The 27,407-nt window shown below is 38.9% G+C and overlaps 1 protein-coding gene across 5 annotated transcripts in view; it reads left to right on the top strand.

Annotated features, from left to right (window-relative positions):
• The window catches only part of Fam135b (family with sequence similarity 135 member B), a 268,014-nt gene extending 241,290 nt beyond the window's left edge, over positions 1 to 26,724 (top strand). For all 5 annotated transcript variants that reach the window (XM_021183960.2, XM_029469991.1, XM_021183959.2 and 2 more), the window contains 8 exons: positions 1,869 to 3,882; positions 6,090 to 6,256; positions 8,669 to 8,760; positions 11,712 to 11,809; positions 13,175 to 13,326; positions 15,140 to 15,250; positions 16,908 to 17,021; positions 19,565 to 26,724. In XM_021183960.2, coding sequence (XP_021039619.1) covers positions 1,869 to 3,882; positions 6,090 to 6,256; positions 8,669 to 8,760; positions 11,712 to 11,809; positions 13,175 to 13,326; positions 15,140 to 15,250; positions 16,908 to 17,021; positions 19,565 to 19,770 — 2,954 coding nt within the window. In that variant the 3' untranslated portion in view covers positions 19,771 to 26,724. The remainder of the gene's footprint in view (positions 1 to 1,868; positions 3,883 to 6,089; positions 6,257 to 8,668; positions 8,761 to 11,711; positions 11,810 to 13,174; positions 13,327 to 15,139; positions 15,251 to 16,907; positions 17,022 to 19,564) is intronic.
• The last annotated feature ends 683 nt before the right edge of the window (positions 26,725 to 27,407 follow it).

Below are 27,407 nucleotides of genomic sequence, written 5' to 3'. Positions count from 1 at the left end.
TTGTGCCACTGCTCATCTATGGATTTCCTTTGCATTTTTGTTTGCCTCCTTGGTTGCTAGGTATATAAAGTGATACAGCCACTACAGGGATTAACATGAAAGTCTCTTATAAATATGAAACCAGAACTATATGACCTATATATGGTTGTAATCATGGGCACGCACCCAAAGAAGTGTAAATCCTACAGCATAGGTGTGTTTTTAATGACACACTGCTCACAATAGTCAGGGAATGGAACCAGTGTAGATGTCTGTCACCAGGGGTCTTATACTTGTTAAAGAACCACAAACTAAAGATCCTCTTATTTATATGGTCTATGTGGGAAATGTCACCTACCATATCTCAGATCTTGGGTTATGACAGGTGCATGGCATTATGTTTGTTACTGTCCAGCTGTGGCAGACAGGAGGAGAAAGAGAAGATTTAAAGTTAGAGAAACAAAACAAAACAAAACAAAACAAAACAAAACAAAACAAAAGAGAATGGCTTATGAAAAACAGCTAAGAGAAAAACAGATGAAAAGTCATACTTTGGTTCCTTGCTAGTATCCTCTGAAGATGGCTGTGATCCTGGAAGCTTCAGTGTGGTGTTACAATCACACAGGACAATTCACTTGGTGATGGAGGTCACGCGTTATAGCGGTTATTGTGCAGAAAGTAGTACTCTTTTTCCCCATGCATGACATAAACTCCCACAATGATTTATGGTTTTCAGATTCCTATAGATCTGTCCATCCTACAGTGTAAGAAGGTAGAAAAAACTTACTGAAGTCTGCAGTTCACTAGGGTGCCCATGAATAGCAGTGTTGGAGTTTACAACCAGACCTTCACAGCACCAAAGTCACCTTCTTATCTTTACTCTGTAACCACGGGGATTATGACTGACCTTGTCACATTGGCAAATAAGAGATGTTAATTGTACTCTGATAAATGAACAGTAAGGGATATGATGAGCTAAAATAGCTGCTCTTTCTCTGGGCCTTTCTGTCCTTTTTTTATTTTATATAATACAAGTCAGACACTAACGTTTCTCCACCAAAATTTCATTTTAGATTCTGTAGGCAAACTGGCAGCCTGCAATTCTGGGGCCACTGGATACAAATTCTTGGTTCATGTTGTTTCCCATATCTGAGGATTTGTTTGGATGATTCAGAACTCAAGAAGAAGCTGTGCTCATAACTAAAGTTTTATTGTATACAACGAAGGGTGCCTATCTCCCCAAAATAAGAACTGGAGCTGAGGGAGGGGGAGAGAGAAAGAGATGAAGGGCTTAGACAGAGATACACAGAGACAAAGAAAGAGGTAACAAATTTATGAGAGACAAAGATATAGATGAGAGGCAGAGGAGGTGTGATCCCTATGTTGAAGCTTAGCTGTGTTCTCAGGACTTTTCCTTCTCTTGGAGCATCCATCTATGCTGTCAGTCTGTCAATCTGAGGGGTTTACTGAGCCATAGGATCTTGAGTGTTTTCTTATGTGGACAAGATTGTGCATTGGTGTTTTGTTATGTGGACAAGATTCAGTGAGCCACATTGAGATGCAGTCTTTTCACAGAGGTCTAATGGGCATTTCTTTTCCCTTGCCCAACCCTCTAATCACATGATCCGTCATGTTCATATCCTCATTTGTCTCATCAACATAAACTATTGGACCTTTAAACATGAGTCACATGGTTAACATAAAATATCTGTACATTCCCAAGTAAAAAAAGGTTTTTCAGTAACATAAGAACTTCCTCAAATCTGAAGGTCATTCCCCTTCAAAAATACTAATAAAGGATGGTTGAATTATTTTCATACAATTAGACATTTGACTACTTTATTATATTGATTTGTAAACTATAATACAATTTTCTTCTTTTCTTATAGGGCATAACTTGCGTGTTTATCCTAATTTTGATGTCCCAGTGACAAGTCCTGCAATATTGAATCTAAAAGGGGAAGAAAAGAATCTTATAAATCAAAACTCATCTTCAAGAAAGGACATTCCCTTATCTACTACAGAAGCACCCCAGCTGGGCTCTGATGAAGATGTTACTAGGCATCCAGAGGTGCAGGAGAATGTCCCCCCATGGAATCCTATCGATGTGTGCTCAGAATCTCAGGTGTACCTGACCATTGGTGAATTTCAAAACAGAGCAGGCATACCTGAAGTTGAATGCTGGACTGGCCCTAGGCCTGATGCTGTAAAAGATTCACTAACAGATACGGACATGTGTAGCAGAAGTCCAGGCCCTGATGAAGGGCAGACCCCAGCACTGACCTATATTGATGTGCAATCTAGCAATAAGTACTGCCCTAGAGCTGAACTGGTACAGGGCATTAATGTTCAGCATGAACACAGGAGCTCAAGGGAGAGCTATGGTATTGTTAAGACTGTGCCAAGCAAAGTTGTAGCAGGAACAAGCCAGAATAATTCCATCTCTTTAAACCAAACAGCTGCTCTTGAGTTGAGGAGTCTAGGGAGGGGAGTCAACCAGGATGGAAAGCCTGTCCTGCTAAGCCTGAAGCTCACCCCTGCTGAGCCCTGTGACCCACCGAGCACTGCTCTGAGGGAAGCTTTGGACACTAAACCTTCCCAGCCTGACCATGCTGAAGAGCCAGAAGATCTTTCAGTGCTCTCTGGCGTTATCAAGAGGTCAGCCTCCATAATATCTGATTCAGGCATTGAAAGTGAACCAAGCTCAGTTGCCTGGTCTGAGGCCCGTAGCAGAGCCCTGGAGTTACCCAGTGATCGTGACGTCTTACATCAGGTGGTTCGAAGGCATGCCCACCACAGGAACTCTTTGGAGGGTGGTCACACAGAAAGTAACACGAGCCTGCCCAGTGGCATTCAGGCTTCTCTTTCCTCCATCAGCTCATTGCCTTTTGAAGAGGAAGAGCGTGAGATGGCACTTAACAAGCTAACCAAGTCTGTATCTGCACCCCAGATCAGCAGCCCTGAGGATTCTGCTGAAGGTGCAGACACCATAAAGAACACAGCAGGATTTTCTGAAGATCTGGACCTTTCTAGCAAAGACAACAGTTCACCCAGACACACTTCTCTTTCGTATGGTGGGCCTGGGGTCCAGGATGTTAGGTCAGGACATTCCCTTGCAGATATAGCTTTAGATTCTGACAGACCCCAGGGCCCTGGGTACATGGACATCCCCAATGGCAAAGGGAATCACTCTGATCTTCAAGAACCCTGTTGTCTGGATGGCATGGCTGAGACCCCACTACATGTTGAAACCAAAGGTCTTAACTTAAAAATACCATGTACTATAGTGCTTGAAAATTCTAAGTCCAGGTCTTTTCATAGAGCAGCAGTGGAAACTGCAAAAGGTAAACCTGAAGAATTGAGCATGAGTAAACACGTGCTCTCCAATAACAGCATCTCCGAAGTCAGGGCTGCGTCTCACCACAGGGTGCCTGAAATCAGTTGTTCACCAGCTGTTGAAGCTGTCAACCTGAATTCTACAGGTGTACAAAATAGTTCGTTAAGTGTCAATGATACCATGACATTGAATAGAAGACATAATGCCTCTCTGGAGGCCAAACATGAAGCAGGCACCGTGTGCCCCACTGTGACTCACACTATTGCCTCCCAAGTGTCACGAAACCAAGAGCTGAAGACAGGAACTTCCATCTCTGGGTCCCACTTGAACTCCACAGAGGCCTTTACTCTGGATAGCCTGAAGGCAGTGGAAGTTGTTAACTTGTCTGTGTCTTGCACTGCCACATGTCTCCCTTTCTCATCTGTACCCAAGGAGACACCTGCCAGGGCTGGACTCTCTTCCAAACAAAACCCAGCTCCTATTACTCATCAGCCTTTGGGTTCCTTTGGTGTTGTTTCTACCTACTCCAGCAAGCTGGAAGAAGAAGTCAGTGAAAGGATGTTCAGGTAAGCTTGGGGATAGTTTCAGGTTCTTAAATGTTCATTTAAGTATTCCCAAAGTTTTCTCAGCCTCATGCGCACTATTTAACATGGAGGTGTTTGTTATTTTCACTTAAACAGAACAATACTGTTCATGTCATGCACTTCAGAATATCTAAGTAATATACAAAGAATTAAAAATAAGCCCATCTCCTAACATAACAGCTGAGTAGAAATTTTCTATACTGATGTTTGTCCCCTAAATATATTTTACCTTTTATTAAAAATACAATTATTGTGACACTTCTAGATGATTTTTTTTCCGTTTTAAAATATTAGAAATACCTTTGTATATAAGTCCATTTTCATGGAGTATTTTACTGCTTCCATAGTAGTCCATTGTATGGATGTACCATGACCTATTAACCAAATTCTTAATGGGTATATATGAAAAATTTGTTTTTTATTATGATATACTATTTTATGAATACCATTGAGACTCAATCTTTTCATATTTGAAAAGGAGATTTTACAACCTTTGAGGGAACAGGACTCCATTAGGTTTGTCTCCTAAGTAGTTCCCTTTAAGATTGTGGACTTCTCAAAGCTACTACTCTTTCTGCAGTAGCAGAATATATAGATCATTGGCTTGTGATTTATTTATTTGCACCCTCAATTATAATATATATCTTTCATTGGACACATAATAGAAGTATTTTGTCAGAGTATCTCATAATCATTCTTTTCTTGCCAGTAGCTAATAGGTACTGATTTTCATTTAGAGAAGCACTCAGGCAGAGAAGCATTGGGTATTCTATGTAATAAATAATATTAAATACCTGTCATATTACACTGTTCACCAATTTAAGAAGTCCAGATAGACACTGCCCAAAACTGGGTCAGACTTGTCCCAGATCTAACTATACTCATAGTCTTGTAGGAAATCTGGGAGATGGTAACAAGACAGCAATTAAGGACAGTGTTGGACAAATGTGATAATTACTGCATGTTCCATGGATTGAAAGGTTTTATCTGGAAGCAATGACTGTACATAAATGGTGCAATAGAAACTTGAGGGGAGAGAATATCTTCACTGAGGGGAAATAGATGAGGATGCTGATGATAATACTAGAAAATCATTGACCTGAAAATCCACAATTGTACATTATCTAAGATCCAAAAGTTTACATGTTTTTTGTTGCTCTAGATCAAAATTAGGATCTTGCTCACATTGGGCAAGAAATCTACAATTAAAGTGTAAGAATATCCTATTGAAATCTAAAATATGTTTGAAAACTGGTGTGACAAAACTTATGGAGAATTTTGCACCATGAAATTGTATCATGTTCAGCCCTAATAAAACTATTATGGTAAATTGTTTTACCTTTATATAATGAGCTTAGGCCATATAAAAAACAAAACTTAATTCAGTGTATAGACATAGTCTCAGCATCAAGTTAATTCACCACATACATGTATATATCCCTACATCTTAAAACACTGAAACTTGAAATCATTTGATCATTGGCCTGCATTATATTTATTTACACATAAAACTCTTCTAGTCCCAAGCATTTTAGATACCCAGCAGATATCAGAAGTGTTAAAACCAAGATTATAACCTTGAGTTAACCACTCAATGTGGTTAACCACCATCTTGTCAAGCAAGCATACAAACAACATCTTAGCTCAGTATAAAAGTTGTTTCAGAATGCCAGAATACACATAGGCACCAAGAAACCAAGCCATGCCAAACCAGTTTATGGTAGTGACTAGAAAACAAACAGACAAAAAGAAAACAAAAGAAAGAAACCCCAACCCCTCAAACTTGTATTGATCTTTGGAATGCTGATAGTACTTGAATATGAGGTAGAAGCTAAGCCATGGTAGGCCTGTATGACAGAAAAGGGACTTCGATCAGAAGAGAATTTTAAACGTATTTGCAACCTATAACTGCACAGATTCTTGTCTCTTAACCCAGTCTCCTATTCAATTCAAGATTAAAATAGAAAATTTCATAATGAAAATTTCTGGTTTTTGTTTTTTTAGTTTACTTGGGGATAGTTTCCTGCCCATTTATTAAGGACAGCATCTCCCTTAAGAGATATTTAGTAATTGATGTTAAGAAGACAATTTGATTGTGAATAGTCATCAGTCCTACATAACAGTCCAACTGATTCCCTGCTCAACATGGAATACACAGCATGCTTGTGATTAATTGGTATATTCTCCAGTTTTTATCAGGCCAAAGAAAAGTTTAAAAAAGAACTGAAGATTGAAGGATTTCTGTACAGTGACTTATCTGTACTAGCTTCTGACATACCATATTTCCCACCAGAGGAAGAGGAGGAAAACTTGGAAGATGGGATTCACCTGGTGGTCTGTGTCCATGGCCTGGATGGTAAGTTCTAAAGAAGTTTACATCTCCAATTACTATCTTACATTCAGTAATTTAGACAGGCATTCAATCTAAAAGCTACTAAATATGAAAAAAAATACTATCAAGGAAAAGATAATGGCACAAGAATATATATGTGTGTATATATGTATATATGTGCAAGTGTATGCATATATATAGACACATATATATGTGTGCACATGCATGCATATTATGTATATGAATTAATTCATGAATTAATTAAATCACTGATGAGAATTTTATTAATAGAATGAACTAAGAAATTGTATAATTAATGGAATGAATGTAGGGTAAATGAATGAAGAGATGGATGCATTGGAATGAATATCTCAATGGAATGAAGGAATTAGTGGAATTTGTGAGTCAACAGAGCCTTATTTTAGAAGAAGAAATGGAGAGGAAGGAATAAAGGATGGATTTTAAGGACCCTGGGTTAGTGTTTGCAACTATTTGACTATTTTCATCTTATACTTATATGCCATCTTTTGTTTACTAGACACTACCATGGTCTAGGATTTGTAGAGATAAAAACTGACCTTTATATTCATCAGTCCAATGTCACTAAAGAGTGAGCCCCTATTATTTTGAAAATTCTAAAATTCTTTGCATGTAAGCAATCTGGGGACCCAGAGAAAGGCACAGTGGTTAAGAACACTTGGTGCTCTTCCAGAGGACATAAGCTTGCTTCTCATTGCCTGTAATGAATAAGTGAGTGGCAGACAACAGCTTGTAACTCCATCACTAAAGTAATCTAATGCCCTTTTCTGATCTCTGACACTACCTGGATACCTGTGGGACTCACTCCCCTAGACATACACATAAATAACAATAATAAAAATAAATCTTTAATGCAAGAACTCTGGTTAGGCAATAGGCCTTTTTTTTTAACCTCATGCATATTAAAAACAGAGTTGTACAACAAAAATAGAGATGATTTGCCAGTATTGGAATGTATCTTTAGAGAGCAGTAATGCTGATGACAGCATCACTCAGGCCACAGGTAAAAACAAAAACAAAACCAAAAAACCCCAAGTGGTAACAAAGAGAGATTTAATAATATTACTTCAATAGTCATGGTACATGTATATAACCTCTTCAGAATATTATAAGATCTATTGTTTAAATCTATCCAATAACATTTATATCAAGAACTGAGTACACTAAGATAAATTATGAATATTTTTATAGCCTCTCCGTTTTGCCAAAAGCCTAAAATGTATCTTCTTGTAAATGTTTTCAGTCTAACACATTATTAAGTAGAATTGTTTTAGAAAGTTTTAGGTTCAGCAACTTCTTTTATTCTTAACATCTTGAGTAGAGAAGGATATTGTATTCCCAGACTTTTCATGTTAAATATAAACAACATCAACATTTTAAAAACCACTACCAAAATATCAGTAGGGAAATTTAAGCCATAATGTGAGTGAAGCCAAAGAGCATATACTTATTGACATAAACAGTATAGTGTAATTTTCATTTAAAAATGCATTTCTCCTAAAAGATGACCTGGAGCCTACAGGTTTGTTGGTCTCAAATCTTTAGTTCTTCTAAATTTCATGTGATTATTTTATACACCTTTGGAATCATTGAGGAAATGTATACTGAATGATATAAAATTATATAAAATACACTTACAGTGTATAAGTTATCTGAAACCATGACCTATAGGGTTGGCTTACATGGAAAAGCATACTACCAAAATCTCAAATAGTTTGCAACACCCTTTTTTAACTCTATAGGGATCCAGGAGAGAAACAAACCACACATTAATATAGATACAATGGAATCCCCATGACCCAAGTAAAATTTATGCCTAACCTAGTCTGTTGTATCAAATTCACTTTTTGTGTGACTTTTTATGTCAACAACATGTTCTATATGCTGTTTGTGCCTCTCATCGTAGTGTCTTCCTGGAACTACCAACCTTTCATTTCTTGGTCCTTGATGGTATGCTTGGACATCTGCAAGCTTACTAATTCATTATACCATGGCCCATGGGTGAATTCTCCCTCTATTTAGTCAACTGAACCATAGTTGACTATTCATTCCTTCCTACTTACCTATAAGTGATAGGCAAATAACTTAAGAGGGGACTGGCACACTGTGCCATCATTAGGTAGCTCCTTCCAAAAAGCTAGTGAGAGGATAGTTTTCTGGGAAAGAAAGAAAGCTGGTATGCCAGGTCAAGGTATAATTCCACTGAAGAAGGACCATTTAAAAGAGCATACCTCTGTGTGTATACAGGGATTGGGGTAGCAAGAGAAGAACATGTGGAGTTACTCCAGTTTTTTTTTTTATATCTGCTGAAATTCAAAGGAAAATCCAACTGTAATCTGAGAAAGGGAGAGAAAGAAACCTTTTGTGACTTATTATGGGGTTATCTGTCATTTTCAGGCAACAGTGCAGACCTCCGGCTGGTGAAGACATTCATAGAACTGGGACTCCCTGGGGGAAAACTGGACTTCTTAATGTCTGAAAAGAATCAGGTACAAGGACAGAAATGTTGGACTGAGAGAACATTGGATTTGAGGAGCTGCTTAAAGGCACCAAGACACATGAGTTATGGGGCCCATTGAAGAAGAATATCCAAGTGCTTGGGTGATTTGAAGGGGAGGACCCTTACTGTATTACTTTGGAAGTATGAGGAAAAAGTATGAAATGGGGGTAGAAGTTGGTGTGTAACTACTGAGTGGAAACCTCTGGCTTCACTGAGCATTGCAATTGTGGCTGCTTAGAGTACCAACTATGTGGGCATCCACGTAGTTACACTGGGGAAAGGCCATGGTCACATGCCACTAAGGAGCCAGGTGATGATGATTGGATGATTGCTTTTATAATCAGATGTGGTAGACTGAGGCTGTGACTCTAAAGAAGTGTTAAGAGTCAAAGAGACATTGGTAAATCTATAAGCAAGCTATAGGCATGGGCAGAGAGTGAGAGACAAAAAGAGTCACAAGCATCCTTCAGAAGAATATAGTTATTTATAATCAAGAAAAAGGTCACATGATTAATGAAAATGGTAGTCAGAACCTGAGAAGGCATTTGTTGCCATGCCTAATAGTCTTATTTCAATCCCTGAGGCTTACATTCCAGAAAGTAAGGACCAACTCTCCCAAGGTGTCTATTGACTTTCATGCACATATAAGTTAATAAATGTCTAAGAGCTGAAAAGCCCTAGCTCATCCCTCAACAGCTAGTGCTTAGTTTCCTTGCCTGCTTTTGGCACTCTCATGTTCTAGGCCATGAGACAGGCAGTAAAATGTGAGGGAGAAAGTTAGGAGAACCGTCATTCAAGGGCCTTTTGTTTTCAGGGTAAACTTGTCATTTCTCTATTCCAGCTTCAAAGCAGTTCAATTGCTAACTCCTAGCAACAGTTCTGTAAAGCAAACGGCATGGAGCTCATGAGCTCTGCAGAAAATCTTCCCTCTGACCTGAAGAACAGGAAGTCATACAAAATTTCAGATCATTTATGTGGCTATGTCTTGAGGTAGATTGCCCAGATTATTCAGAGAAGGGGGCAGAAAAATGAGTGAGCAGTGGTCTTTGAACTTGACTTGGCTTTATCCTAGTGAAGTTTACTTTTTAAGGAAGATGGATACGGTTAGTAGCAGAGATCATGCCAGGAATCCAGCCTTTATTGGATGCCCCTCCATGTACTCTGTGATGTGTTCCAGGACATCTGGGTGCCACATAGGTTTTACCAGCTTGTTTGAAACACATCTCTCTGCAAGTCACTGAAGTGGAGGGACTCCTCTCAATAATAAATAAGTACTATTGTGCTATTTCACTGAAAGTCTTGCAAAGAACACAGAATGCATAGGTACTTTCAAAGCACCCTGACTGTGGAGCCTCTGGGATGCTTTTGTACCTTACAGTGGTTTTTCAGAGCATTTTTTCATCATAGTGAAAACAGGTTTCTCTATCATACAGTTATAAAGTAATGAATAAACTAACCGGTAATTTCAAGGGAGCAGAAGGATGCTTTGAAACTAGGTCATGATCATTGCAGCACCAGTTTTAGGTATGTTAACGTTTTCAAGAGTCTTTAAAAGATGATGATGAATATGTTACATTCTCCACTTTTAAGGGCCAAAGAGATACAAATTCAGGCCGTGGAAGCCACAGAACCCAGACAGTGGCTCAGGGGAAGCAAGAGCTGCAGATAATATCATATTGTATGAAGTCTAGCAGAAGTACCACTGTACTGTGTCCCTCTCTTGCTGCAAATTTCAGATGACCATAGACTTAAGGGTCATCTATCTCTTTGTAGCTTCTTCCTCAGGTATACTCAATTCTTCACCATCAAAATGAATACTCGTGAGAGATTTTGGCTAGAAGTTTGGGTATCCCAAGATACTGTTACTCCTGCACTGTTTATGATGGATGTTTTTGCTTAAATAAGCTTCTCTCTTGCTCTCAATCATATTCCCAAAATTTAGTTATGTAGACCAATCTGTTATGTCTTCAAGTACTTAGAGATGTGTGGAATTTCCCCCTCTTCTATCATTTGGCCATCCTTCATAAGACATGAATGGCTTTCAAACCTTTCCCAAAGCTGATGTCTGGACATTAATTTGTAACCTGAAGGCTGTGCTAGGTTAGAAAGCAGCAGCTTTAAAGTCTGTCCATTTTTCTTTGTATTGCTGTGATAAACACCATGACCAAAATGTCATTTGTGGAAGAAAGGATTTATTTCACTTATATCACCACATCATGGTCCATCACTGAGGAAAGTGGGGGTGGATACTCAAGGCAGGAACTTGGAAGCAGGAACTAAAGCAGAAGTCTTAGAAGAACAGGGCTTATTGGCTTGTTCTTCATGGCTTGCTTAGGCTGCATGTTTAGGAGTACACACAGCCAGCTGTGCCTTCCCACATCAATTAACAGTCAAGAAAATACACTATAGGTTTGCAAACAGGCCAATCTAGTGGGAACATTTTCTCAAATGGGTTTCCTTCTTCCTGAGTATCCTTAACTTTTGTCAAGATGACAAAAAAAAAATAACCAAGCAAGCAAACAAACAGACCATAACAACAACAAAACACAAACAACCATGCAACACAAGGGTCAGGCATATCTTGGTGTGAATCCTGGATCATACACAGTGAGCAAGTGGTCTCCCCTAGCAGGGCCCAATTTCTCCTCTTGGAAGTAATGGCAGCAGACACAGTGAGCTCAAGTTGTGACAGTAGGTACCACATGCTAAGAACATATACTCAGATCTTACACTGCATTCCCTTAACTTAAGACTTCTTAGCATATAGCCAGCTTCTTCATTAGAGCCACAGTGGATCTTTTTCTTAAAGTTACATTGCAAACTATAACCCCTACAAGAGGCTTACACGCCTTTCCAAAAAATATGCTGTTTAATGAAAGAGAATTCCTTTATGTAGAAGCCATAACTTCTCCCAATACCTTCTCCCTTCTCTTCTTCCAGACGGATACATTTGCAGATTTTGATACCATGACAGATCGATTGTTGGATGAGATTATTCAACACATCCAGTTGTACAACCTCTCCATATCCCGAATTAGGTAAAAGGAAACCACAGGTAGCTAATGCTGAGGGAAGATGGGTGACCTGTTTTTGAATGTTTGTCATATATGAACCTTAAGAGTCTCCTAGGAGCCACTGTGATAACTGAACTTTTGGCTCTTAATGAATCTGGTTACTTTGAGGCAGGAGGAAATGCATGAGTGAGTATCTAGTCTGGTTTATCATCTATATATCTCTCATAATATCTCTCATAAGGATAAGTATGTTGCTACTACTCAGTAAGACTCTTGGAATTAATATAACAATCTCTAGGCTTGAATTTATGTTAGAATTCTCACAAGTTTAGGCTTTGCCATGTACTGAGTGTGTAACTTTTTGAAAGCTTTTCAAATCTTTGAACCTGCACTTTTTGACATCTTAATTGGATTGTCAGGAAATAGATATACTAGAATCCCAAAGGAATCTCCTGTCCAATTAAAGGGTTTCAGCCAGTGCCAAATGTATCCTTACAATATGGAATAAACATTTATCTAAATATTTAGAAAACCTGGGACAAAGGAAGCAGCCTGCATTTTTCTTTAGCATATAGATACATCAACACAGGACTAAGGTCAGGGTATCAGTTATTCTGTTTTTAGTCTCCAGAGGTAGGGTATAATATATTTATTCCACAAATAAGGAGTTCCTTTTTAGAGGTTTGGTTTTAATGATGGGACACAGTTCAGGCACTCCAACTGTGTAGGCTAACACCTTTATCTTTACTTTGCTGGTATTATACTTTTTGTGAGAGGAGGTAAGGCAGCATGCCTATCATGATATAGTGTTTTGATAAATAATTAATTGAAATATGAATGACATATTGAATTTATGGATCTGAAGGAAGCAGGAATCTTGAACAGGGCATGTAGGAGGATAGCCAGTCAGTCAGTGTAAGTGCAAGCAGGCAGCTCAGTACCTGTGCAGAGAGATGAGGGGACGAGTGGAGTCAGAGCAGTCATTGGAGCTGAGATTAATAGTCTCTTAGGAAAGTGTAAGGGTCCAGTATTTTAGTTTGCAAGTGACCAGGAGAGCACAATATTTAGATATATAGACTTGAGTAAGGACTCCATGCTGTCACCAGATGGGCTTAGAAGAGGTCTGAGAACCAAAGATCAAGGGGGACTGCTATAGTAATAGAGATCTGAGGTAAACATAGCCATTCTCCCACAGCTCTCCATACTGGCATAAAGCTCCCATTCCCAAGCGCCAGACAAAAATGAATCCATAGTCATCATGTATTGTGCTAGGGCCTCTGCACCTGGGGAGGTGGACAGTGCTAAGACCTTGGTCTTTCTCATCCCAACCTGTTCCTGAGCAGCAGTCCCCTGTTGTCATTGACAAGTGTCATTCCTGCCTCTAAACAGCTTCATCGGCCATTCTCTTGGCAACATTATCATCAGATCCGTCCTTACAAGACCCCGGTTCCGGTATTACCTCAACAAACTCCACACATTCTTGTCATTGTCTGGGCCTCACCTGGGGACTCTGTACAACAATAGCACCCTGGTTAGTACTGGTAAGTCTTCTACACCCTCATTACTTTCCAAAATTTATCAGAGGCATCAGGAACTTAGAGCCGGAGACAGAAGTTATAGATGGAATAGTATAACTCTCACAAATGGATGAGAGTTGGGGGTTGGGGTATGGAGATTCAGTATAGAAATGTGGTACATATACACAATGGAATTTTTATTCAAATGCAAAGGAAATGAAATGAAATTATGAAATTTGAAAATATAACCAGACAGAACTGAAAGATAGCATGTTAACCACCTAAGGCCAGATGGACAAACACTGTGTGTTTGCTCTCACATGTGGAACTTATTTTCTAATTGTTGAATTTGACTAAGGCCTCTTACCCTATAATATTCATTAACTCTCTCTGAAATCAAGATGTTTGTCTACATGTATATGCCATATGAGTATACATGTTTCTAGTGTGTATATTATATGTATATATATATATAAACATGTTTTGCATATATGTATAAACATGCATGTAATGTGTGTATTCATATTTCTTTTTTACTATCTATTGCTGATTGCTTCTATGACACTTACAAATACCAAAAGTTATAAATTCTTAAGTCTGTCATGTAAACTCCCATAGTTTCTTTCTTTCTTTCTTTTTTTTAAGTTTGTTGTTTTTTTTTTTTTCGAGACAGGGTTTCCTCTGCATAGCCTTGGCTGTCCTGGAACTCACTTTATACCAGGCTGGCCTCGAACTCAGAAATCTGCCTGCCTCTGCCTCTGCCTCCCAAGTGCTGGGATTAAAGGCATGTGCCACCACTGCCCAGCTCATAGTTTCTACATATAACCTAGACAAACCTTTTCATACTTTATATCATCTCCAGACTGATTTAATTCCTAAAAAATTACAAATGTTATATAAGAAATTGAAGCACAATGTTGTCTATGGTTGATGTCTAGAAAAAAACCCTGCATGTGCTCAGTCTATACAACTATTGAAAAAATACTTTTAATCCTTGGTGTACTGACCCTGCAGATGGGGAATTTTCCTGCACAGAGATCTGACTCACATGGGTGTGCTCATGCTGCATACATTCATGGTTGTGTAAGTGGGCAAACACATGTTGAGAATTAAAAAGGAAAGTTACAAGGCAAACTCACCAACCCGTATTCTGGGTCATTCATTCCTTGGTTGTTGATACATAGTGAACTCTGGTAAGCATCTACTTACACATTGCATTGTCTCTGTAAATCTATTCTAGTTTTCCAGTCTATGGACCTCGATTGGGTACAATTTCCTTTGGCTTCCTTCACTGAAGGAGCCCAAAGAGAGATCACAGAATGCCTTGTTTTATAAACTAAGAAACCTGTTGCTATATCATTTTTCAGAACAATTTTATACTCCTGTTACCAATACTAAAAATGTAAATTTTGGGACCGAGGCACAAATCATAGATAAGAACCTTGGCTGCATATGTATAAGGATGTGGATTCAAGTCTCTAGTACTCTCGAAGTAATCCATGTGTGCCCCTCCACAGCTGTAAGCCCAATGCTCTGGGGAGAGGAGATGGAGAAGGGAAGGGTCCTAGGGCTTGCTGCTCTCAGCCTCCCTCAGTGTTCAATAAAATAATTGTGGTAGATCAGGTATCTGATATTCATTAGACACCTGATATTCTTGTCTCTGTGCACACTCAAACCTAATACCCATACAACCCAAAATTAAAGCAAACTATACAAAATTTAACTCTTAATTTTCTGATAAATTTTTCATTGCTCTCTTTATTTAAAGCTAGTTGAAAAAATATCTTCTCTGACTTTGTTTTGTCCTGTTTTTAAATCTTCATTTCCCTTTTCCTAGGTTTGTGGCTCATGCAGAAACTAAAGAAATCTGGCTCCCTTTTACAGCTGACCTTCAGGGATAATGCTGATCTGCGCAAATGTTTCCTTTACCAACTTAGCCAAAAAACAGGTGTGTGATTTGCTTGGCACCTGAGGTTGAGAGTTGAAAACAGAATATCCCTGATGCTGTGTTCATTTGTTTCTGTGAAGTATAGTGAGATGTCTAGCAGTGTCTCTTCAACCTGCTGAGGGGATCAGCATGTCAGCATGTCTCAAACATATCCTGTGTGACACAGCGTGTATAGGGTCAATGCAGTGCCCAGAAGCTGTGACTTCTATTTCCTGTCAGTCATGTAGTGTACTATGCTGACAGCCAGTACTGTGTTTCCCCTTTAACTGTGTAGATCCATCCTCAAAAAGAGTGAATAGCGTATTATATGTGTTCCCACAGGAACCTCCTTTTATACTTTCCCCCACCCTGTGATGATAATGCAAAGAGTAGCGTAAAAACTCAGCCTAGATCATAGAGACCACAGTAGAGGAAAGCATCAATCATGGACCACTTGTCCATGTCTGCAAAGGGAGCAGGGCCACCAACTAATTGGTCTACACAGCATTGCTGCACAACAGGCCTGCCCAGATGCATCATATAAGCATGTGTTGATACTCCTGGATCCGATTCATTTATATGCTCAAGCCTGTACTTTTATACTTTTGTCTCTCTGGGCCAAGAGGACATATTCAGATAAATCCTGTGGGAAGAAAGAGAGGTAGAACTAGGCATACAAATATGGCGAATTGCAAAGATGTCAACAAAGAGGTCTCAACTTGCTTCAGCCATGGAGAGGTGAAGAGCTAACGTCCTGTTACAATGCTGTACTGAAGTTGATTGTGGGGTTACCTTGATCCTTCCTGGGCCCATATCAGCCAGCCATTGCCCTGAATTCTGCCTCAGTGTGTGATGCTGAGCTGTGATATTGGACATGGATGTGGGGACCTATAGAGTGAGGGTCAGCCTTGAGCTGTCAGCCAATATCTTGTTCTGCTAAGGGTAAGGTAGACAAGTTAGTAGGATAGGTAGGGCAAGAAGAGCTCCATCTGGAGGTGAAGGCTGCATGCTGTATGCCATGCTCTGTCCCAGCTGTCGATGATGAACACTGAAGGCTGCACTGTGCTGAGCTAACATTTGGGTTAGGAGATCTTGTATTCTCCCTGTGGGCGACAATGTAGGAAGGCAATACTGGAAAAAACAAGGCTAGAGGGGTTGAAGCTGGAGGAAGCAAGGCTGGAAGAGGCAAGGCAGGAAATAGGCAAGGGGACTGGAGGCTGCTTTGCTGCTGCACGTGACAGTAAAATTAGGGAGTCAGAAAGAAGGGGAAATAATAAAAAAACTTTTTCTCATGGGCTTTATAATTTTCTAGCCCATGGAGGCATGTTTTGTTCTCAGGGCTAGGCAGTCTTCTTTGCTTTCCTGCATGTTCACAGTGAAACTCCCATGAGCCTCCTTGACTTCTACTACTCTTGAGGTCAAGAAATTTATCTTATGTCCAAACCACAAGAGCCCCAATATACTGAGTTCCTTTCTTAGCTTCCCACAGGTGCCTGATAAGCCTCCTTCCAACTGTATTTGGTAGTACTCAGATCAACAGCCCCCAGCAAAGGCACAACACTCTGTCCGGTATCTCTTTATGCCATTTTCTGGGAAAGACTCAAAATGTGTACAACTCAGAGACTGTGTCCGTGTAAAGGGCTTGGGTAGAAAGTGTTCACCTTCCTTCTTGTTACAGGGCTGCAGTATTTTAAAAACGTTGTTCTGGTTGCTTCTCCCCAAGACCGCTATGTGCCATTTCATTCAGCCAGGATTGAAATGTGTAAAACTGCCCTCAAGGACAGACACACAGGTAAGTAAGCTATAGGTCCTCTTGAAAGGGACTTTCTCATTTTCAACGTGAAAGTACATTTATGAAATCCTGAGTACATTTATTAGCAACAGCTGGGCTCTTGCTCGGGTTAGCACACTGCTGCACTGAGTCTAGAATGGAATGGTGGTATGAGCACACAGTCTGGGTATACACACACACACTCCTGGTAACAGTATAGATTATTTTCTTTATGTGATATGAGCATCCATTTGCTTGTCAGATGACTGGAAATGGTAATCTCAGTTTGTATTTTACCCATGAAAAATAGAATGAACACAGACTTGGGAAATGGGCTCTACCCTCTATGCCCTCCTCTATGCCATCTATGCTTTCTATGGCCTCTATGGGCTTATTTTCCAAGGAGAGCACCAGAGAAGCAAAAGTGCTGAGAGCAAAGAACAATGGATAAAGAAAGTAAATAGTGTGTAATGCATTCAGGTGTCATGGGAGGAAAATTAGGCAAGGGGTAGAGTCTATTGGGGCTCCATGGAGAAGGCAACTGACTATGGTGTCCAGTTTCCTAAGCAACAAGGATCAGGAGATGAGCTAATTATTCCTTGTTTCTTTTTATTGATTAGTTTATACATATATTTTGCTATATCAAAGCTATTGGGTTTTGTTGTTGTTGTTGTTATATTCTCTCTCTCTCTCTTTTTTCTTTTTAGTCTGTCAGAGGTCTAGATACTCATGTAAATATTCAAAGTTTCTTTTGAAACTAACAAGAACTAATAGGAACATGGATGGAAATTTACCTAATAATTTAGTGCAGAAAATAGGATTGTGGTTTTTACATTCATACATAATGTTCTAGAAAGTAGTCTAAACATGTCACAAAAAGTTTTTTTTTTGTTGTTGTTGTTGTATGCTCATTTGTTTTTAAAGACAGTCTCAGTTTGTGGTCCTAGATGTCCTGAAGTCATTTATTTTGTAGATAAGACTGGCCTTGAATTCATAGACCTTCCTGCCTCTGCTACCACATATAGCCAGAAAATTATTCTTAAAAATAGAAAACTATTAAAAAATAAACCATTCCAAAAATTTGGAGAGATAGCCAAGTGATTACGAGCATGTACTGCTCTTTCAGAGGACGTGAGTTCTATCTCAGTATACATATCAGATAGCTACTTACTACCTGTAATTCTAGTTCTAAGGAATCCAATTCCCACTTCTGCCCTCAAAAGGTACTCAAACACAGATGTAATAAACACACACACACACATACACACATACAAACAGATAGACAGACAGACAGACAGGCAAACCTGAACAAACAATATATTAAAGTACCAATTCATAGAGTATTTGGAAAAGTCAAACCTACTTTATCCAATTATGATCATAACAATTCTTTCTCCACTCCCCTTACCTCCTCTTCATTTTCTTCTGTTCTCTTTGTAACCATGTGTCAACTGACAAGTGATAGATTTTCAGGGTTTTGATGATGGTTTGGTGGCTAGAGTGCTTATTGTAAAAGCTTGAAGACCTAATGGTAGGAATAGATGATAATGTCATAGCTTGTGGTTACCACCATCACCACAGAGTCAACAAGCCACTTTGGCCAGTAAAATTATCCCAGTAGTGGTTCCTATATGGCAGTGGTTCTCAACCTTCCTAATACAGCAGCCCCTTAATACAGTTCCTGGTCTTCTGATAACCCCCACCATAAAATTATTTTCACTGCTACTTCATAAATCTAATTTTGCTACTGTTATGAATTGTAGTGTAAATATCAATATGCAGATGGTCTTAGATGACCCCTGTGAAAGGATCCTTCAATCTTCCCATCAAGGTTATGACACACAGGTTGAGAATCAATTCTGTATGGTGTAAGTTTGTCATGAACATGCTGCAGAAAGAAAGCAGATGGAGGAGATGTGAACTGTAGACTCTGGTGTCCACATTGCTCATTGCTCAATGATTTCTTACAGTATGCCTCTATGTCCCTACTATCTAAAGCAAATGTGCAATTGAGTCACTTTTTACATAGAAGCACCATCACTGAGACATTTAATTTTTAAAAATAAAGCAACTCAATAGCAACAGAACCGCATTGTCCCCTCATTTCTGTCAGAACTGAGGGTAGTGGAATGCTGTTTTGCTTGAACAACTGGTAATATAGGGAAATGTCTGCTTTCATGATTTATATACATATGGATCTAGCCCCATGGTCTTCGAAAGCAGAAGCCAAATCTCTCTTGACTGTTTCTTGAGTCTCCTTCCTCTTAGTACCCTGTTGAGAGAAAGCATTCCTCTAGGAATCTTCTCCTTTATGCTGTAGCTTCTGACCCCAGGCCATTATGTCATTGGCACTCCACCCCTCAGCTCACCAAAAAAAAAAAAAAAAAAAAGCATGCTAATCTTACCAACTGTAGTATTTTCATTTATTTGCATATTTGCATCTGCTAGTATGAGGTTGGAAACCTCTGCCTATTATGTTCTCTGCCCCACACATGCAGAGTTGTTCTCTAGACTATACTGCTAAATTCCACTCATATTTCCTTTACTTGTTTCCCTCTCTCCAGGGCCAGTGTATGCAGAAATGATCAACAACCTCTTGGGCCCTCTGGTGGAAGCCAAGGACTGCACTTTGATCAGACATAATGTGTTCCATGCTCTACCCAACACTGCCAACACCCTGATTGGACGTGCAGCTCATATAGCCGTGCTGGACTCGGAACTCTTTCTTGAAAAGTTTTTCTTGGTGGCAGGACTCAACTATTTCAAGTAGTAGCTTCCAGGGAGCAGCCTGGGTGACTGTCCAGAGCTGCTTAAGATCATTTGAGTTCTTAGCTAGGTCATGCTTTTCCACATCTCTGTATTCCAGAGTGGAGTAGAAGGAGAGTGGAGGGTGTGGAGGGATAAAGCTGGGGTGGGACTGGACACTAGAGATGCTTGTATTTGAGACATTGGGGAAGTTGAACAAACTGCAAAAGATAACGATGTTTTCTTGAATTTGTCTACCTTCCTCGAGTCTCATTCAAGATGCTTCTAGGGACAATATAAGAAAATAAGAAACAGACACTTGCCATTGGTGAGCCCAGCTTTATAACTACTCTGGCTCAAGGGAATTGGTTCAACTTAACTAGAGTTTCCCAATTTGTCACTAAGTCATAGCTTTATCATGTGTTGATTCAATTAAGTGCACACAAACATTTCAGAACTCAGGTTAACTTCTGTGTGGAAGTGAGGCATCTTCCTGTAAATAGAACCCTTAATAGATCAAACTTACCATTTGATCAAAAGATTATTCTATTCGTATTCCCACCTTCTCTGTATTTTCTAAAGAAAGGACAAAGGCAAATGTGATAAATCCACATCTTATCTTCTAGCAGCAGTAGGTAGGGTGACTTAGGGAAAAGAGAGCTAAAGGTAGTACTGTCAATAAATACAGGTTTGGTATAAACAGAAAGAGCTATAGGGAGCATACTGAACCAATTGCTCCACCTACTTCCTTAAGCTTTTTCTATGCATAGTTCAGTCTGCAAATTTTTTTTTTGAGTGTTTAAATTCCTCTCTGAAATAGGGAAGACTGAGAGAAACTCTCCATAGCAGAAGGAGGCAGTCAGATGAATGTATTCATGTGTGGAACTCCTGCTGATGCACTTCCAAAGAAATGCTGGATTAGCCTTGAATGCAAGAGCAAAAAATTCAAAACCATTAACATGGCCAGCTGCTGCTCCTCTCTTTGGAAGGAGAAAGGCATCCTAAGGGAGGCATGCTGGATAAAGAACCTCAGGGGAGCTCTAAGAAGGGTGCTGTTATCTTTCAATAGTGATGTCTTTATGCCTTAGGAAAATAAAGGGCTAGGAAAGACCACATTTGTAGAAACTAACAGATAGCAGAGACAAAAAGTAAGATCAGAATGAGAAACAAAAGCCAGACTGAAGACCTGACCTAAAGTGTTATTGGTAAGTGACTGATGCAGAAGTTTTAAAAATAACCAGGATATTTAAAATGGTCCCTAAGTCTACCCACTGTGTAGGTTAAAAGGCAGAAAGAGAAAAAATTAGCTGTATAGAAGCAATGCATGAACCAGGTCAGCACAGATGATCACATTGGAGATAAAGCCCATAATTTTTGCAGAAGTATACTGCACTGTATAGAAACCTAGCTCACTGATCCCATGAGAAGAAAGCCATGGGAGCATGGGTGCATGTAACAAAATATAAACCCACATACATGCAGTCAATTCAGACCATGAGAAATGCATCCAGATAGTACTTTGCAGGACAGTGGATTGTGAGTGGTATTGAGAGGGAACTGACAGCTTTGCAAAGGTAGACCTCCCTAGAATGAGCTCAGGGTTTCTCCGTGGATCATTTCTGCATTTCTTTATATCCTGGTTTTACTGCATGCATTTATCATTGGGCATTCTCCTGAGATCAAGTCAGGCTTTGGTACAGACTCTATCTACTCAGTAGCACTGACATTTGGCTTTGTTTCTTGGAGAACAATTTTTTTCCTAGTCATACAACCCAGGACCTTCTGACTCAGATAAGTGCTGCTGCTTGCAGCAGCACGGTCATACTGTAGCAAATTCTTTTTTTTTTTTTTTTTTTTTTTTTTTTTTCTTTTCTTTTTTTTTTTTTGGCTATGTGTGGAGCCCTGCCTGTTTGGTCTGATATGCTTGTTTTGTGTTGTGTTTCCAACCCTCGTCATCAGCGTTTCTCCACCTCTTGTCATTTGGAAGACCATATAGCATTTATGAAGCCAGAATGAATTTGATGATCATCGTCTTTTCCAATAATCAGATGCCATTTTTAACTTCAATATGCTGTCTGGACATAGTGAGAACTAAAGGCAATAACTGTCCAGCTGCATGGCACACCTCTTTTAGGTGTCCTGCTGTCTTTGTAAGCCCTATGTGGCCTCTGAGAATCCATCATCATCATGTAGAAAGTGTACTCATGTATTGTAAATAAGAGTGTCAAGTATTGAGTGTCATGCCTCATTTGAAAAGGCTTTTTTATGTCTATTTCTATTAAAGACTATATATAATATATATCAATATACATAAATAGTATATGTATACTGTAAACATGGACATTCTAATATTGATTATAAAGTGATAAGCAAAATGCCTGCCAAGATAATGATCCAGTATGTTTCCATCCTCAGTTCTACTTTTGGGTTTTGTTTGTGTGATTAGTAGTTTCCCCAAACTAGTTAGAAATAAACATTACTAACCTTGATATTATTTGGAATTTGTTGCTTGTGAACCAAATTCAGAGAAAGAGATAGAAACCTAAAGCAGTCTGGAGTCAACCAATGACCTCTGTGATAGCAGAAATCAGGTGCAGTGCTGAAAAATGGGGAAGGATGAAAGAAAAAATCTGTCTTACAAACATCAATAATTCCATGACTTTGTGAGCTTGTATCTATGCCATACAGAAGCCCACAGACAACATGTGAAGTATGGCATTTGGGAACTCAAGAAGAACATACCTTTTGGTTATGATCTTTTCAAGAAGATCTATGCTAGAACTATGACCAGGAGCAGGGTGTTGTAGAATTTTCATCTCCATTGTCTCAGTAAAAGCAAGCAGATAACTTTGAAAGCGAGACTATAAAGAGGAGACTATTCATCCATATCCCCAGATATCATTGCATGCTTTCATGATGACATACCTCAAGTAAATACATCTGTATGAGAGTTGTCTCTGTGCTGAGATGTATCAGTAAGTCTGGGAGCTCTTGGCTTAGAAAAAAAAGTGAAAATTAAGGTTTGGGGACCTACGGATACTGGAGGGCTATTGTTAGTACCCAGAGCTAGGACTTTTGCCTACACCGGAAAGGTGCCTGCTCTTATGAATTCTTCCCTGGGGACATTTGATGTTTGAGCCTTAATATGAAGGCTGAACCAAGTGTAGGGCTGGTGAAGGGCTGCTTGAGGTAATCTTTAACAAAGGGAAGAGAATAACCAAAGAAATTAAGGGGCGGGGATGGATGTATATAAAGGCAAGAGGGCATATTAAAGATGAGATGGAGAATCTGAGCAATATTGACAAAAGAAGGTGTAAGAATTTTCCATTCATGCAACATTTTCTTCTCATGTCAGGAGGAAGTCACCATTATTTACATGTCAGGAGGGAGAGAATCTACTTGGAAATGAAATGCTCAGGTTGCAAGCCTGCTCCTTTCTGTTATCATAGCCCTCTCCTATACCTGTATTAGAGACCCTTGATTCCCCATCCCTGCCAGGACTATGTTCTTCCTACCACTCCTTACTGAGCTTTTCTTTTGGAGATACATAGCAGAAATATCTGTTGCATTTCCTAATAAGTAACCTGAGAAGGTGACATCTGACAGGGTAAGACAAAACATGAAATAGCTGCTTGAAAAAAAAATTAGATTCTTTTATTAATTCTGTAAGAATTTCATACTTGCATACAATGGAATATGACCATATCCTATCCCTAACCCCCCTTCAGACTTATCTTAAACCATCCTGCCGTTCATCTCCTCCCAGCCTCATTAAGTACAGTTAATAGTAGTACCCATATATGCCTGGATGTGCAGTCATCCATCAGAGCATGGGAAACTCATGAGTAGTCACACACTTACAGAAGAATTCTCCCTCCCCCAAGAAGTTAGCAACTGTCAGTGGCTCCTTGGTAATGAGTGAGGCCCAGAGATCAATTTCTCCATGTAAGTGGAAGGTTTAGTTGGCTTTATATTATGTAGGTCTTGCGGAAATTACCATAATTGATGTGAATACATGAACATGATGTGTCCTGAAGACAACATTTCACAAATTCTTCCTATTCCCCAGCACTTATATTCTTGTTTCCCTGCATTACTTCAATGCCCCTTAATCCTAGTCAGGGTAGAGTATTGATATAGATATTCCATTTTGGTTTGTCACTCAGACTAGTTACACATCTCTGCAATGACTGCTGCCCACTGCAAAAAGAAGCTGCTCTGTTGAGAGCAACCTTGCCTATGGATATAGACATAAATATTTAGAAGGCAATTTGAAAAATATGACCATTTACTAAAATAAACTTGTGGATTCCATCTTAGTGTCCATGACCTCTCCTGACATCTGATTTTGACTAGCATTGCATTGCTATGCACAGAATTCCTTTCTGTGGAGAAGGTCCAGAACCCAGTCATGCAGTTATCATGCAGTGTTGCATGTTCAAATTACATTGGGGGTGAAGTTAAGTATGTATTTAGCTATTCTGGAGTTAAGGCTTGAACACTGAGGCTTCACTCTGTTCTTTGGCTATGGTACCTTTAATCCAGAGTCAATGGGAAAAGATATAGTTTTAAAACATCAAAACCAGACTACTCCTAAGTCATGCATAACCTTGTGAGATTCTATTATAATGTCCTATGTAAAACACCTGCCTAACCAACAAGTTAGATGACATGGAAAATATTTTTCATTAACAAAGATGGTATCACAAATCATTGTCAGTGAGAGCAGCTGGGGGATAGTTGGAGTGTTCCATGACTGGCAGATCACTTATGTTGGTCCATCCCTCTGTCTCCAGGTTGTCTTTTCTTCTTCTACCTACAATACCATTCCTAAAACCATGATGCTCGTGCTTTCGGTCACTCACATCCTAGGCTAGCAGTTATGTACTCATCCACACAACAAGTCTTTTTATAAGGGGGATTGAACCACAACTCAAGTATTCACAGAGGAGTTAGCCCTCTGCATAATAAATCCAAGCCCCAATATATTGCCATTAGCTTTGTTTTCATGGTCTTATAAATTAATCTACTCTTGAGATTTCCATCACATTAATATATTTCTGTTATGTACCTTAAGGAAAGCACCATGTGTAATCCATTCATTAAAACCTGAAGCTTGACTATTTGCTTGGAATAGAATATGGAGGGGATACAAATAGTTTTATGGGATGTTTGGTTTGTAAAAGGTCATTTTTTTTAAGCTCATGCTTTTTCTTCAGTTTTCAATCTCAGCCAGAGCAACTGAAAATGATGTAAGAACAACTCAGTACTGGGTAATTCGAGGCTCCATGAACAGTAGCATCATAAGATAATAAAGTACAATAGAGTTCTGTGTTATGAGAAGAGTCTATCTTCTCATTTATTAAACAGGTTTTGAAAATGAGTATTGAAAAGCAATTCAGAAATAGATGAGAAAGGAAAATGAATATGCAACAGAAATTACTAAGTTAGGAATTTGGAGATCTGGGGAAGCTTGAAAATATTTTGTAGCAAAAAGGTTACTGGGGTGGGGGCAATGTTGTTGGAATCAGAAACTTGCTATGTGACTTAAAAGTGATTTAAGGATGGCTTGAGGGACAGTCCCATGTCTGAAACTTTTAGGCTTAGGTTTTTATCAGTTGACATAGTCCATCTTGGCTCCTAAATGTTTCTACCCTGTACATTTGTAGGTTGTTAATTCAGTGTGTGATTGATTAGATTTTCTATAATTTTTCTACTCAGGGCATATCATCAACCATTACTAAAAGTTGTGGAAAGTTTGCAATTTTGACACATATCTGGAAAAAGAATTACGTCTAAGAGTATTTAGAAATTGAAATCTGTAATTATCAGTCTGATTCCTTTATACTGATCCCAAATGCATTTTTAAATGTCTTTTAGCTCAAGGCTAAATTATTGCATATGGAAAACAATTTTTCTCATTTTCATACCCCAAGAAAATTTAATAATAAGGTGCATAACTCTCTCTCTTTTCACAATACACACACACACACACACACACACACACACACACACACACGCAAAGGAAAAATTGCATTATTTTGTATCTAAATAGCATTGCTCATGTAGTCATAATCATTTTCTATGTCTTGCTAAAACATCTATGACTTATATCCGTTTTTCCCATAATTCATTCTCAAATATATTTCTCTTAGAAACATCATTTATTTGAGAGTTCCTTGGCTCTTTGCTAAATGTTGCTAGCTATACAAAGGATTGTTTTAGGATGCTTTCTTTAATCTGGTGGGAGGAAAATATGGCTACAAGAGTATCCCAGGATAGACTGAACTAAGAGTGCTGGGGGTAAAATGAGAATATGATCCTGTGGCGCGAACACTGGACCAAACTCCTAATCTAGCATTCCTTCATCACTGTCAAGGTACAAGGTTTTTAAGAGGTGAATGGTCCATGATAAAATCCAGTCTGTCAAGGAGCTGTTCCTGCCCAGAGGCATGATAGGTGGCTGCAATGTATAGCCTTTGAATGCTCTAAAAACTCCAAGGGATGCTTCTGCTTTTTTCCCTCTTAGCAGATAAATATAGTTGTGTGAGCAAATAGGAGGCACATAATGGCTTCCACAAGCATGGCCATGCTTAGACAAGGAACTGCCTTGGACTAATGTTCACTGATAACATAAGATAAGGCTATGAGGTTGCTGATTTTAACTTCTATTTATTTTTGCAAATATTACCTACCTTCAGATGATGAAGAGAGGTAAAGTATTTTGTCATGGTCTCAAAGAGGGGACTTGTATGTATAGCCTGATGCCACTGTGATTTATAACCCATATTTACTCTGCTGAAAAAAATATGTAACAATCAGTTTCCTAAACAATCTTGCAGATTGTCTGTGACACAAAAAAAATTCATTCATAACTCAGTCATTCGTGCCAATAAGTTTCACTATTTTTCTACATTTGCTTCTTGGTTGGCATTTTGTGTAACATGTGATGTGTACAAATGATAAAATAACAATAATAAACCCCTTTAATTCTTTTACCAGAACTTGTGTGTATGAGGTATATTAATATGATAACTACTCTTGGGAGTATAGATGGACTTTGTGTAAGTCAATATTCCAATACTATAACAAAGAACTGGAAACAATCAGCTTAAAATGAGGAAAAGCTTTACTGTGGTGCAGATTCAGGTGTTTGAGCCTATGGTACCCTTGCCTGACTGTTTTGAGACTGTGGTAATATTATGCAGTAGATCAAAGCAGTTCACCTTTGCAGAAAGAAGGGCAACTGGTACTCTCATAGTCACTTTAACTATTATTAATATTTTAAGATATAAAATTTAAACATTATATATTACATAGTGACCTAAATAAATTCCTTCTACTAATGCTCATCAGCAGAAAGCTTTATCACTTCTCAAATTATCTGAAAGATGGGTGGCTAAGCCTTTAACAGATGGCCATTTAAAATGCACATCATTTTAAAGCTGAAGAATTTCTTTTCATAGTTGGTCAAAGAACATGTGCAGCATGGATACTAGTGGGAATACTTACCATACAAAAGACTTGGGGTATTCTGGTATGGCTGACATTACAGTTAAGAAACCCCCTAGATATGTACTCACTGATAAGTGGATATTAGCCCAGAAACTTAGTATACCCAAGATACAAGATACAATCTGCAAAACACATGAAACTGAAGAA

Source organism: Mus caroli, chromosome 15 (assembly GCF_900094665.2).
Source record: "Mus caroli chromosome 15, CAROLI_EIJ_v1.1, whole genome shotgun sequence".
NCBI lineage: Eukaryota > Metazoa > Chordata > Mammalia > Rodentia > Muridae > Mus > Mus caroli.
Note: the sequence above shows the minus strand (reverse complement) of the source record. Positions and strands in the feature narration are given on the sequence as shown.